General features: G+C 34.2%; 1 protein-coding gene and 1 pseudogene across 6 annotated transcripts in view; one reads left to right on the top strand and one right to left on the bottom strand.

Annotated features, from left to right (window-relative positions):
• The window catches only part of POT1 (protection of telomeres 1), a 77856-nt gene that overhangs the window by 54711 nt on the left and 7530 nt on the right, over positions 1-15615 (bottom strand). For all 6 annotated transcript variants that reach the window (XM_059396479.1, XM_059396480.1, XM_059396476.1 and 3 more), the window contains exons 3-4: positions 13690-13762; positions 10227-10318 (exon numbers count right to left, since the gene is read on the bottom strand). In XM_059396479.1, coding sequence (XP_059252462.1) covers positions 10227-10318; positions 13690-13762 — 165 coding nt within the window. The remainder of the gene's footprint in view (positions 1-10226; positions 10319-13689; positions 13763-15615) is intronic.
• Positions 2714-2810, top strand: LOC132017023 (U6 spliceosomal RNA; annotated as a pseudogene).

Raw genomic sequence — 15615 nt, 5'->3', positions numbered from 1 at the left:
AACATGAACTTATATTTGAATATATCTACATAAATTATATGGAAGGCCCTCAATGATCCTATCCCAATCTACTTGGCCTATTTTATTTCCATGTATGTCTATTTCATACTATAAAAATCAGATTCTCTTACATTCATAATGCTTTTCCATGTATATTCTCTGCTTATTCTGAAACCCCACTAATAACAGCATTTTTCTCTTTTGCATGTATCTGATCCTATCTATCTTTTAAAACCCAGAGTGTAAAAACTTTTCTTATGAGGTCTTAGATTGTTTCTCTCTTGAGAAAAATAATTCTTCCTTCCTCTGAACTCTCCTATGCAGTATTTTAATATATTTTGCCTGTGTATTATTTACAAATGATTCTTAGTGTTTTTAATGCTTTTAAGTCTATAAGCTCCCTGGGACTAAGAATGTCTTATCTACCTTTATACACCATAAAAGTGACTGGAAGGAGCTTCTGTTCATAGTATAAGTATATGTTGAATAAATTAATACTAGTAAAATTAAAGTACAAACCTAAATAGAAGAGAGAAAAAAAATGAATGACGCTTAGTATCTAGTTTCCATGAATTTACAAATTGTAATAGCTTTTAAATTAATTCAAATGCACAGAGGATAAGAAAGATAAACACATAATAGGCAGTATTAGTTTGTATAAACACTCATTAGACTGAGTTGAAAATGAGATTTAATACGTATTGTTCTAAGTTCTAAGCTTCTGAAAAGAGCATATTGAAGCCATTCAAACAAGAATAGGAATTACACAGTTCAGCGCTAAGAATGCATTCTGATTGATACAGAGTAGGTATTTTATCTTAATCTGCTGAAGTTATTAGGAAATCAGCCTGAGAAGAATACCATATTACTAAAAGTAATAAGTCTTTATTAATATCTGTGTATCAATGGTCTAAAAATAAAAACACATTGGTAGACCTGAAATCTTTGAACTAACTCAGGATACTCAGATATCCGCAAGTGGGTCATTTTCCTTTTGTCTAACCTACCCTGTCAGTGTCTTAAAAGGGGTGAGACTTGGTCATTAAACAACTTCCTTTTTGGGTTAGCCAACAGGAATATTCTACTGAAAACCAGTTTCAGAGAAAAAAATCAATGAAAATAGCATAGATCTTTTTAACATAAAGAAGTGTTCTTAAAAATCAACAATAAAAAAAAGAGCAGACAACTTATTTGCATATTAACATGTCATTTTTTACATGCTAATATCTTATAGAACATAGTCAGTAGTGGAACAAGAAACAAATCAGTATGTAACTAAAAAAATGTAAACTGCGAGACTAGTATATTAACTTGTTGATTTTTAATTGGTAGTGTATCCAAAATTCCCACGTTATTACACTTCCAGCAAGCAGGAAAAGGACACAGGAAATATGAAACAACTGATAACCGAAAAGAAAAACACTTATCTGACTTTGACAGGCATTAAGTGATTTTTACTATGCTGCCCTTGCAAATCCTGTTATTATATTTTAAAACACCAATTAAGAGTGAAAGAGTGAAGGGAGAAGCCAGGAATCTGATGCCACTGATAACACAGTGACTGACAGAAAATGTTTCTCTAATATAAAAAATGTATTTTATGAGCATTAACATCTATTTGGTTATATAATGCTAAGAACTTAATTGGAAGTACTATAGGCAATATTAGCATAAAATCCAAAATCTGTAAATGGTTTACAAATCCCTGTGTGATCTGATGCCCACCACCTCACCAGCTACCTACTACGCAACATACCCCTGAATAGTTCCTTTTTTTAATTTTTAGCATTCCAGGCTCCTCAGTTAGGGGCTCTGTACATGTTGTTCTCTTTTACTAACCCACTCTCCCAGAACCCATCTTCATTCTTTTTGCTACTTTTCTAATTCTACTACTCAATTTCAGTCATATTACATCTGGATAAAATAATCAATTACATAATAACTGTTTAATTTCCTCTGCTCCACTGAGCATTGTCCCAAGATGGCAAGGCCCATTACCCTCTTATTCAGGACATCCAGCACAGAAGACCAAAAACAATCAACAAGTATTTGGACAATTAAATGAATAACCAACTATGTGAATACATATTACTTATATATATGATACCTTCATTAAATCTTAAATAAACTGTATGAGTACTATGAAACTTAATTCAAAAAATCTCAGCATTACTTTAGAGATCATGTAATCAAACACTTTCATTTTTCAGGTAAGAAAATAAGGGCGAGAGAGAATAAATGAACAGTCTAAGATAACATTTAGCTAAGTAGTTGTAGATCAAGACACGAATCAAGATCTCCTAATTTCCAAGACAGGCACTACTCTACAACATCTTTCAGAACTAAATCTCAAATGGAGGGAAAACAATGTATTGACAAACGTCTGTAATTCTGATGGTTTTGTGATAAAATGTTTTTTTAAACTTTCAAAATACTTTGAAAAAGTCCTTCCCCATATTTTATGTCCATTTATTAAACGTTAAATCTTACTTTTAAAGGAAAGCTAAAACTGATAAAAGTATTTCATACAAAAAAAGGTTCAATTACAGGGTGTATATTACTGCAAAATGTATCACTAGTCTCGCAAAGCAAGGACTAAAATTTTGTTAAAATTCATTTTAATGTTTACAATTTTTTTTTTTGGTAATCAAATGTGGAGCTAACCTTAAGGGAATAAGCCAATGACAACAAAGGTTTAAGAACTGAATTAAGAGTGTTTGCTTCAGAGGCACATACACTAAAATTGGAACAATACAGAGAAGATTAGCATGGCCCCTGCACAAGAACTGAATTAGAAAACCCATTCTTCTACACAAAGAGTTTTACCTTTGACTTTCAATAATTTTTAACCTTACTACTATAAACTCTTAAATAAATAGCCTAATTAGACCTCCCCAATGATCAGCATTCATGGATTTTAAACCCAGAAAGATTTTAAAGTAAACTGTGACCTCAGTCTTGTATAATTATATCTTAAAAAGGAAAAACTTTGGCTTACCATTATTAACATTCTCTGTTAGCTGACAAGTACTAATTAGCCAGTATAGTTCTATTCTGTTTTAATGAATACTTATTTAAAATATATTTCAATTGCAGAAAACACCTTGCATATGTCAGGGAAAATACTAATATCTCATACATCATACATATTTTGTAGATGCACTGCACATATTTTGCTAATTCACTGTATTATAACCCTTTTATTGTGTTTCCAAATAATAAGATAAGAATCTTCAAGGAAAAGATAAAAATGTATTTAAAATATAAACAGATCCCTAATATTCAATACCAGGCATTTTTAAAACCCTTCTCCTCTAAAGATGTCCAAGATATGCTGTTAAATAAAGCAATTTATAAAACATGAATAGTACTGTCATTTGATGAAAAATGTGCATGTATGAGCTTATCTGCATGCAGATATAGATAAAGACATTGATGCATAAGTACACACAGATATACACACATATACATAAAAGCTGGAAAGGTACAGGTAAAGAAGCAGGGATTTTATCTAATTTTATCACACTAGGCATTATGAGTGGCTTCAGAAGGAAAGGGGCAGCTTCTGCTTTTCTGGTCATACCTTTCCACACAACTTGAATGTTTTTTTTAAAACCTTCAAGACCAGGCAAAAAGAACAAAATCTTCTAAATCAAATTATTTACAAGATCTAATCCAAGTCCATGCTACCTTCCTGAGCAGGAAAATAATACAGTTGTGGAGACAGAGCAGTATCTCCACTTACTACAAGTTCTATAACAATACTTAGGATATTATATTTGTATAGAATCTTACAGTTTACAAAGTGCTTCTATACATGTTTATCATTTGAGCCTTTAGTAATCTTCCGCAGTAATTGTCACCTGTAGTTTTATGAAGACAGCCACTATAAAGCTAAGGTTTGTTATAGGACTTCCACTAAAAATAATACAGGATTTTTATAAGACACTAATTTCCAATATCAAATCATTATTCTTTCTGTATATGGGCACATAACTAATTACTCTTGGAACTTCAATTATACACCATGATAGAATCATATGAAATTCTGTCCTTAAAAAGCAGTTAATGATCATGGGTTCATGGATCTTTCTGAGAATGAGTTATAAATGACCTTCTCATAGAGGGGAAAAATAATACATACATACATTTACATACACATTTAACTGGTTCACGAACCTCTTCTGAGGCACCTGGGTGGCTCAGTCAGTTAAGCATCTGCCTTCAGCTCAGGTCATGCTCTCTGGGTCCTGGGGTTGAACCCTGAATCGGGCTACCTGTTCGACAAGGAGTCTGCTTCTTCCTTTTATTCCCCTCTGTGCTCTCCCTCTCTCTCAAATAAATAAATAAAATATTTAATAAAAAAAAAAAAAGGATTTCTTCTAATGATTTGTACACTGCTGGGAGTTCACTGAAGATCCCTGAACCCTAGAATACTCGTCTTCTTTTACAAACGGATGGTCCTTTCACCAAAATTTTTACAGCTAGTTGATTTTTTTTATTTATTTGACAGAGAGACACAGTGAGAGAGGGAACACAGCAGAGGGAGTGGGAGAGGGAGAAGCAGGCTCCCTGTGGAGCAGGGAGCCTGATGGGGGGCTTGATTCCAGGGACTCAACCCCAGGACACTGGGATCCTGATCTTAGCTGAAGGCAGACGCTTAACGACTGAGCCACTAAGGTACTCAAGCTAGCTGACTCAAAAAAAAAAAAAAAAAAAAAAGGATGCTAGAGCCTTCCTCCTTACCATGCATTACAACTGTCTTTTTTCTCTGGCCAGAATTTGAAGCAGAGAGTTGAATATCTTACTTATTAAAAAATATCAGGACAGAAGAAAGGAAAGGCAACTTTAAATATCTTAGCAAGTTGGTCTAAAAATGCTAAAGGTGGACTTCTTGGGGCAACTTATGCCTCAGTTGGTTAAGTGTCTGCCTTCGGTTTGGGTCATGATCCCAGAGTCCTGGGATCAAGTCCCGTACTGGGCTCTCTGCCTAGCAGGGAGTCTGCTTCTCCCTCTTCCTCTGCCTGCTGCTCCCCCTGCTTATGCTCTCTCTCTCTCTCAATCTCCGTCAAATGAATGAATAAAATCTTTGGGAAAAAAAGTGGAACTCTTTACAGAATGGAAAGAATCATCCGAAATAAGAACATTAAACTACATTTCATATTTATTTCATATACTCTGTAATTCTTGAAAACTAAATATTACTAACGCAATGTATCAGGGCAAAACTTCCCTGTGTGTGTCTAGCAGCCTGAAGATTAAGGAAGCTGTTAACAGCATTTATTTGGTTTTGTTTACTTTTTTTTTTTTTTGGAAGGATGGGGAGTCAGAGAAAATATGTTATAGCTTAGTATCACATGCAAATTCATCACTGAACTGATGTATTTTTTATTTTTCCCTATCTCAACAAAGCACTGTAACATACTGTTTTCCAGTTCAAAGGAAAAATGTTATATAAGTTATTTTTCTTTTTTTTTTTTTATAAGATTTTTATTTATTTATTTGACAGAGAGAAATCACAAGTAGATGGAGAGGCAGGCAGAGAGAAAGAGAGAGGGAAGCAGGCTCCCTGCTGAGCAGAGAGCCTGATGCGGGACTCGATCCCAGGACCCTGAGATCATGACCGGAGCTGAAGGCAGTGGCTTAACCCACTGAGCCACCCAGGCGCCCATAAGTTATTTTTCTTAACGAGTGAATCTTCCCCTGTTAAACACCTACTTCATGTTCTCACTTTCATCCATACTCTCTCCCTTTTCCCCCCTCTCCACTTCATCATTTCTGGAGACTATGGCCCTTAAAAAAAATAGCATGACTTCAGATCTCCTTGAGCACTGAATTCTTAATAATTCCGAACTGTCATCATGAATATTAATTATTTTACCTAAGCCGAAATAAAGTCATGCCTTAAAGGGCAAGAATAATAATAATAGGAATAATAATAGTAATGACAACATGCCTTTACTGGAGGCACCCACAAAAAGTACCCCATCAAAATAGGTATATAGAGCTACTGATTTCTACCCTACCTAAGTGGCCTGAAGCAAACTGTGAGATAACACCTCTTTTTTAGTATATTTGCTTCTGGAACTTTGCTGTGCCGTAACAACTAGATTAGAACTATGTATCTCCAATTTTTAAAACTGCACCTAAAATTACTCTATTTATCATCCTAAGAGAAAGTCTGATGAAATATCACAGGAGTTTTAGGATGTCAATCACACAGGAAATACTTATTTCCTTAAATTCTAGAATTTTAAAATACACCAGGGATTTAATAACAAACTTTTCACAGAAGTGAAAAATCACTACACTGATTCTTCTTTCCTTTATTCAAACTATGAATTAGGAAAACATTAATGGATTTACCACCTCTTCATAGAAGCTTTGGCCAAAAAGACAAAATTTGAGTTCAGCAATCTATTCCCAAAACACTGGTTAGAAGAAAAAAAAAAAGATTTTCTGACAGTTAACATGAAATAAATCTTTATTCTAGACTCCAAAGACAGGTTTTACAAAAACAGCATTTCTCAAGTCCACTAAATTATTTATAAATGCTAAGTTTCTGAAACCACAGTATTCCAGAATTACTCAGAATTCTCAGCTAATCCAACATTCTTACTTTATATTTGATTAAATTTATATCTGGAGATTATCAATGGTTACTCAAAATTCAGTAATTAACTGGAAGCCACACTTCTGGGCTAAGACCAAGGTGCACTTTCTCTCGCTGCTTTTCCTCATTGGGGCTGCATCTAATTACAGCAAGATAGAGAGTCATAACAATAATAACTGGCCACACACTAAGTTCCCACACAGTGCCAGCAGTAGGTACATTTATCTCTAATCCTGACAACAATCCAGAAGGGGTGGTATTAATACTCCTATCTTGATTTTTTAAAGAATTTTAAAATTAATTTTTATTGATTTTACTCTAAAGATTATTTTTTTAAACAAAAAATTTTGAAGAATTTTTTAAATCTTTCAAGAATAAAATTGAAAAACACTGAACAGAGTTAAGCATTTTTCCCCAATCACACCTGCTGGGATTTAGATACGGACCCCCCTGCTGTGTCTGGAACATGCACTCATACTTCTCAGCCTTTGCACTTACAAATTCCTGGTTACTCCAAATATCTAAGGATCACTTTACTTCTTTCAAGTTTCTGCTCAAATGTCACCTTATCAGAGTCTTTCCTTCATCCAATTAAAATATATCCTCACATCTCTCTCTTCCCCTGCTTTATTCTCCACAGCACTGTCTGCCACTTAGAAAATTGTTTATCTGTTCACTATCTACCTTTCTCCAATAGAAAGTATGCTGCATAAGAACTCTGAAGGACTCATTTTCTATTACATATCTGTATTGGCTAAATATTGCACTGCAGACATGTTTTTTTAACTGAAGCAAAACATAATGGAAAACTTGTCATCTAACTATTTTTTTTAAGTTTTTTTTTTTTTTTTTTAAGATTTTATTTGTTCATCTGACAGAGAGAAGGAGAGAGAGAGATCACAAGTAGGCACAGAGGCAGGCAGAAAGAGAGGGGGGAAGCAGGCTCCCTGCCAAGCACAGAGCCCGATGTGGGGCTCGATCCCAGGACCCTGAGATCATGACCTGAGCTAATGGCAGAGGCTTAACCCACTGAGCCACCCAGGTGCCCCATTTTAACCATTTTTAAGTGTATAACTCAATGACATTAATTACAATCACAATGTGTGCAACCATCACCACTACCTATTGTCAAACCTTTTCTTCACCCCAAGTAGAAATTTTTTAACCACTGAGGAAAAACTCCCCATTCCCCCCACCAACCCAGGCTCTTGGTAATCTCTCATCTACTTTCTGTCTCTGTGAATTTGCCTATTCCACATATTCATATAGATGGAATCACAAAATAGTTGTCCTTTTGTGTTTGGCTTCTCTCACTTAGCATAATGTTTCCAAGTTCATCCATGATGTAGCATGTATCAGAACTTCATTCCTTTTTATGGCTGAGTAATATTCCATTATATGACTATAGCACATTATTTATCTATTCACCTGCTAATGGACACTTGGGTTCTTGCCACCTTTTGGCCATTATAAATGAGGTAGTCCCCCTCGTGTGTGATTTTGCTTTCCATGGTTTCAGATGCCTACTGTCAACCACGGTCCAGAAGCGGATGATCCTCCTTCTGACATACTGTCAGAAGGTTAATAGTAGCCTAAGGCTATACTGCGGTGCCTATGCCATTCACCTCACTTCCTCTCATCATGTATGCCTTTTATCATCTCACATCATCACAGGAAGAGTAAGCACTGTACAATATTTTCAGAGAAAGTAACCACATTCACATTAATTCTATTACAGTATATTACCATAAATGTTCTATTTTATTATTGATTGCTATTAATCTCCAGCTATGCCTAATTTATAAATTAAACTTACTATGACAGGTGTGTATATATAGGAAGAACAATGTATACAGGGTTCAGTACTATCCACAGTTTCAGGCTTCCAGTGGGGGGGTCCTACAACCTGTTCCCACAGATAAAGGGGGGAACTGCTGCAATGCTCCATCAATTTGATTTGTACATGATTGTCCACTCGTGTACAAATATCTGTTTGAATTCTTGTTTTCAATTATTTTGTCTGTATATCTATTAGTGGGGTTGCTAGGTCATATCATGATTCTAAGAAGAAACGTCCAACTGTTTTCCACCGTGGCTGTATCATTTTACACTGAATGGATGTTAACACCTTTGTCAAAAATCAACTGCCCATAAATACATGGGTTTACTTCTCGACCCTTAACTCTATTCTGTTGTTATACATATCTATCTTTATAACAGTCCCACAGTGTTGATTACAGTATCTTTGTGCTGAGTTTTGAAATCATGAAGTGTGGGTCTTCTGACTCTGTTATTCTTTTACTAGATTGTTCAGGGTCCCTTGAAACTCTCAATGAATCTGAGAGTCAGCCTTTCCATTTCTAAAGTCTGATAGAATTTTGATAGGGATTACACTAAATCTACAAGTCACTTTGGTTGGTCCTGATAGCTTAACAATATTGTCTTCCTACCCAAGAATATAAATGTCATTCCACTTATTTAGGTCTTATTTAATTTCTTTTAGCAATGTTTTTGAACTTTCAATGTAGAAATCCTTCACCTCATTGGTTACATATACTCACAGGTATATTATTCCTTCAGATGCTAACACACATAGAATTGTTTCCATAGCTTCCTTTCTAGACCACTCATTATGCGTAAATAGTAACAACGGATTTTTATGTGTCCACTTTGTACCCTCCAATGCTGCCGAATTCATTTATTAATCCTAGTGGCTTTCTTTTGGATTCTCTGGGATCTACAAATACAGAATCATGTCATATGAAAGTAGAGACAGTCTTACCTCTCCCTTTAAAATTAGGTGTCTTTTATTTCATTTTCTTATATAACTGCTCTGGCTAGAACTTTCAGTGGAAGGTTGAAAAGCAGTGGTAAAGTAAGCATCCTTGTCTTGTTCCTAATCTTAGTGAGGACCTTTGAGTTGTTCACCACTGAGTTTAATGTTACCTGTGAGTTTCTCATAATTTCCCTATGTTGTGTTGAGGAAGTTTCCTTATGTTCTTAGTTTCCCAAGTGTTTTGATTACAAAAGAGTACAGGATTTTATCCAATGCCTTTCGTGTATAAGTTAAGATGACCATCTGTTTTTTCCCTTTTTCTATTAATGTGATATGTTACATGGACTGATTTTTTTATGCTGAACTAAACCGTACTCCTGGGATAAATCTCACTTTGTCATAGTGTCTGCTCCTTTTAATCTGCTGTTGGCTCAGTTTGGAAGCATTTTGTTGGATTTAACAGGCATGTATTTTGAAACAATTATCAGAAAATAATAAAAAAATACAGTTATAGCTTATAATTTTTTAGTTATTAAGAATTATTTTTTAATTGAAGGGAAAATGTATATATCCTTAAGACATTCTGTTAAATATTAAAATGAAGTGAAAGAAAAAATTGTCCGTTTTTATGTCAGTGTTAAGTTTTATAATATCTTTGGAATGTTACAATTTTAAAACTATTTCTGAAGTATCCTTTTTTTATACCTGCAAATACATAATGAATATGTAAAATAAAACAAAAGAAAATAAAACCAAAAAAAGATCTACAGAATGAATATAACATCAATAATTTTAAATTATACTCCTAAAACAAAAAGTAACATGAAAATAATTTACCCCTTCATAGAAAACTTTTGCACAGTCCTTTGCTAATTTTCCAAAAAATAATACATTGATGGTGTTGATCTCTGAATTTGAATTTTCTTGTTCTATAGAGGAAAAAACACATACAGAAAAACACTAATTAGAGCAGTTTTACACACATAAGAAAACTGACTGATAACTACATTCTAAAAACTGTAGTTATTTCAAAATATAATTATGAAGAATAAGTAAAATTTTTATAATTCACTTTTAGTTTAATACCTTAAGTAATGCAAAGATAATGCACAGAATACTATTAGGTAGTAAAACCAAAATTATTATAAGATTCAATTAGAATACATTTTATAAATTTTGATAAATATTACATTAACAGTATAAAATATCCACATTCTATTTATTTTCTATGTTTATAATAAAAATAAATTGAGTGTGGTAATTATTCAATTTTTATACTATATAACATATCACCCCCAAAATAGTTCATTTTCTGAACTTCCAGCAATCTAGTGTCAGCACATTAAGTTTTAATATAGGTAAGTGTGATTTATTCCTCCAGCACACACAAATTAAAGAGTAAAAGAATAGTGTATGTGTAAAGACCAAACGATCTATGATTTTTGAAAATGAAACTTAATTGGGAAAAAGAAGAATTTCCACAATTTTCACTCTTCAGAGATCACCTTCTACAACCAGAGCAGCAGGGCCAAAATGCTAAGAGTCGATTATATCATCTGAGGAAAGTCTCATTCATATTAGCTTTCAAATATTCAACTACTCCAAGAAACTGCCATTGTATCAGATTTTTATGCATCTATAGGAGTATATGAAAGATCTTTCCCAAAATGATAGCCTTTTTTGTGTGACTTAGAATTCTCGAATCTTCTACTCTGTCAGGCTGGTGGCATGCAGCAGTGAAACAACTGCCTCACAGCTGCCTACTGCCTCCCTTCACTTACCTCTTCAACTCCTCAAAACAAGCGTATACATAAACTGAATCACTAATGTATATCAAATATAAAAACACCGTGATTTCTAACACTGTTAATATCTTAAATGACCTATCAGATGTCTGTGTCTGGCCATGACAGACTAATAGGTTTATTCTCCAGTCTTAAAATGACTAGAAATGACTAGAAAGCTAAGGAAAAATATATGAAACAACAGTTTTCAGGTACCAGACAACAGGAAGTGCAGGAACGTGTTCTGAGAAGGAAAATAAGGCATTACCCCTGGCTTACTTCCTGAAGAATTTCCACGCAGCAGAAAATGGATTTAAAATGCAACAAAGGGGGCGCCTGGGTGGCTCAGTGGGTTAAGCCGCTGACTTCGGCCCAGGTCATGATCTCAGGGTCCTGGGATCGAGTGCCGCATCAGGCTCTCTGCTCAGCAGGGAGCCTGCTTCCCTCTCTCTTCTCTGCCTGCCTCTCCGACTACTTGTGATTTCTCTCTGTCAAATAAATAAATAAAATCTAAAAAAAATTAAAAAAAAAATAAAATGCAACAAAGCTCAGCAGCCTTCACCAAATTCAGAAGAGTTCAGATACAAGGACAGCAAGGTGGCTAGAATTTGCAGGGCAGAGTGCCAAAAACAGCAGCACAGATACAGAGTGCTCTGCAACCCTGAGATGGGTCCTTCAGGTCTTTGCCTGAATACTTCTCTCCAAGTACGTGGAAGATAAGTACCTCAGGTAGAGAAAGAACCACATGAAAGGAAAAGGCAGAACAATTCTGAGACACACAGGGCTAGGAATTGTTCTGGTTCCAACCACACAGAATGGAATCGTCATACACAAGGCAGAGAGCAGAACTGTCAGAAGGTTATTTCCTTAGTGATAAGGCCAAATTAGTCTTAAAATAAAGGCTGTTCTATATCCACCCAATGAAGCGAATCAAACTGATTCCAGGAAAATTAAATGTATCCCAAAATAAAGACAAGTAATATTTAAAGGATGGGTAATAAATAAATCCAACATGATAATATAAAATTCTAAATGTTTGGTGTCCAGTAAAAAAAATTACCTCCATGAACATCATTAGGAGAAATGGAAGATATTTTAAAAATCTCAAAATGAACTTTCGAAGTTGAAAAATATAGTATTAGAAGTTAATAATAGTACATTGAGTGGAGATAACAGCAGATTAACAAAAACTAAATGTTAAAGAAAACTAAAAAACAGAAAAGAATCAATGAAAAGAAAAGGTGATTTTAAATATCAATAAAATAAATATCTAGCCAAAATGATCGGGGGAAAATGAGAAGGTAGTCACAAATTATCAAATAAATAAAACAGGACATCCCTATAGGTCCTACCAACATTAAAAGTATATCAAAAATATATTATGAATAACTTTTTACCAATATTGTTGACAACTAAGATGAAATAGACAAATTCCTTCAGAAACAAACTACTGAAGCTTACTCATGGAAAAAAGAAAAGAAAAGCCCTATTAATAAATAAATACACTGAATTGAGGGTTTAGAACTTTCCCATAAAGAAATTTCCAGGCACAGTTGGCTTCACTGATGAATTCTACGAACATTTAAGAAAGAAATAAAAGCAATTACAGATAAACTCTTCCAGAAAATAGAAGGAGGCAGTTAACAGCTCTTTCCAGGAAGAGAGCATTACGCAGATACTAAACTCAAAATCATTACAAGAAAAGAAAAACATGAAACAACATCCTTCATAAACTTAGATGTAAAAATCCTTAATTAAGTATTTGTAAATTAAACCTAACAATATATCAAAAGAATGATTCATCAGGCCTACTACCCTATTATGCTTTGTTTTTCTTCAGACCACATTTCTAATACTACATATGTAATTATTTATTGAATTTACGTACTCCCCTAAAATGTAAACTTCATGAAGGCAAAGGCTTTATTTTGGTCACTGCCATATCTCCCATACCTAGAACAGTATCTAATATAAAACTGGTTTTCAGTAGTTAAAGTATGTTGTAATTCAAAGTCTGTTTCCCACTGACTGCGGCAGGCCATTCTTCAGTCCAATTTCACGACTCAGATGAGACCTATTCCGGTCCTCAAATATTCCACGGCAGATCTTCCTAGCCTACCAGGATTATTTCACAGTTTCTAGGAAGAAGGCATAATCTCATATAACTATACCTAGATAACAAATAACACGTTGAAAGCAGTGTTTTAAGTTTGCTAAACTATTTAGGTCACACTAGTGAAACTAGAAGCAGGGGTACCAGTTAGCTATTTTAACAGTTTAGATGTGAGATTAAAGGAATCTGAAGTAAAATAGAAGAAATGGGTGAGGGGAAAGAGGATAGGTGGTATGGAAAAATTTATTTATTCTATAGTTTTTTTACACTACTGTATATGTATTACCCATTAGAAATCATTTCTGTGCTTATGCGTGTACACATATATAAGTTATCCATTTGTAGATGATAGGGTAAAAAAAAAAAAAAGGTTAAGCAGAAATTGTCTTATTACACTGTATACCTTGTAGTGCAATCTTCAAAACAGCTGTTCTGTTTCCACCATAAGTTAAAGAAGAAATAAGTGAGAGTTTTCCCTAAAATGAGAGAAAAATGATTATACAGAAAACCCAAAAGAGCTTATTATAACACCAAGAGATATGTTAAAATTGGAAAAACTATTTTAAAAGCAATAAACTTTTATTTTTCCAAAAAAAATCAAAGTACTATGTTCAAGTCACCATATTTAAGAAATGAAAGTGATTTTACTGAATAAATTTCAGAAGGCCTAATTATTTAGGGTCATAACTTAATTTTTTAAGCAATCTTATTAGTTAAGTATTATCCAATTCTTCATTTTACAGATAAAGATGAGCTAGCTCAACTTCAGCTTCCTTTTAACCCTCAGAACGCTGTTCTCTACAGAAGAAAAATGAAGAGTCCGCTCCTAGAAAGAAAGAAACACTAATTTAAACTAAATAAACACTAATTAAACACTAAATAATTAAATAAGTTTAATTATTTAATAATTTATTAAAATAGCTAAACTATAAAACTAATTAAACACTAAATAAAGACTAATTTAAAGAATTAAAAAATGCGAAATGGTAATGTCATAAATGAGGGCAGTGCAGAGAGGGCCAAGCAATGAACTACAGCACACAGAGTTTAGTCCTCATTCTTCTATAACTAACAAAGTCTGTCACCTTAAAAAAGCTATTTAATCAGTCTCTCAGATAAAATGAAGTATTTAATGTAGGTAGTTTCTATACTTTCTTCTGGTTCTAAAATTTAACGATCCTATGAATAAATACATTATAGGTCTCTTTGAAAACTTCCACGTAGAAATAAAATTTAATAAAATTTAAAAATTTTTAAATTTTAAATTTAATAAAATTTAAAAATGGATCTCTGGGGTGCCTGGGTGGCTCAGTCAGTTAAGCGGCCGCCTTCGGCTCAGGTCATGATCCTAGGGTCCTGTTCAGCGGAGAGCCTACTTCTCCCTCTCCTTCTGTCTGCTGCTCTGCCTATTTGTGCTCTCTCTCTTTCTCTGTCAAATAAATAAATCTTTTAAAAAAATAAAAAATAAAAATGGATCTCTAATACACATCTCCCACACTAATATTCCAGACTTTGATATAGCCAGCAACAACAAAAACCTACATTCCTACACCAATTTTACTTATAAAACTAGGAATTAAAAAAAAAATTAAAATAAGGCTTTCAATCACGCATGATTCGGTCAGAAGTAAAAATAGTTCCACTTGGAGGTAGAAAGCTGGAAAGTACAACAAAAGGTTGGACAATGTACAAATTTCAACCTTTTTTTGACCTGTGAGAGAATTAAAACCAAAAGACAACCAACTAACCAGCAATTAGGAAAAGAAAAGTATCTCCACTAAGAGAGGGCCAACAGTGAGTTGAGGTCACAAGGCAACCAACTAATCAGAAATTTAAAGAAAGGGAAGATCTTCAAGGAGAGATGGGTGGCAAGCAGTTGCTCACCTGAAGTAAATGGCAAATGCTGCCTGACATCTGTCAGAAAATTCATCTAACATTTTAATGAGTTGCTAAGGCTAAGTGTGGGCCACTGAGAAGACCTGAAACTTGTGGGAGCTGCAAACACAAGCGGGAATTCACACCCATTTATAAGCTCTTCTCCAAAAATCTGAAGACAAAAGTCAGGCCAGGAGTCAGCGTAAGGATGGTAGCAGTTATTGTAGGAAACCCTGCCAGGGTTCCCCATCTCCCTTCCCCATATTTCTCTCAAAATAAAGTCCTTAAACTGCTTAGGAGGGCAAAGCTCTTAAACTCCTAGGAGGACAAAAGCTATGACTCTCATTAGAGCTTTCGTGAAAACATACTGCAGAAAAAAATGCTCTCTACTCTTCTAGGGATAAGGAGAAAGGGGTATACAGCTGTGAGGGCCAGACCTACAGCTAGGGACAGG

This window comes from Mustela nigripes, chromosome 4 (assembly GCF_022355385.1).
Source record: "Mustela nigripes isolate SB6536 chromosome 4, MUSNIG.SB6536, whole genome shotgun sequence".
NCBI classification, from domain to species: Eukaryota; Metazoa; Chordata; class Mammalia; order Carnivora; family Mustelidae; genus Mustela; species Mustela nigripes.
Note: the sequence above shows the minus strand (reverse complement) of the source record. Positions and strands in the feature narration are given on the sequence as shown.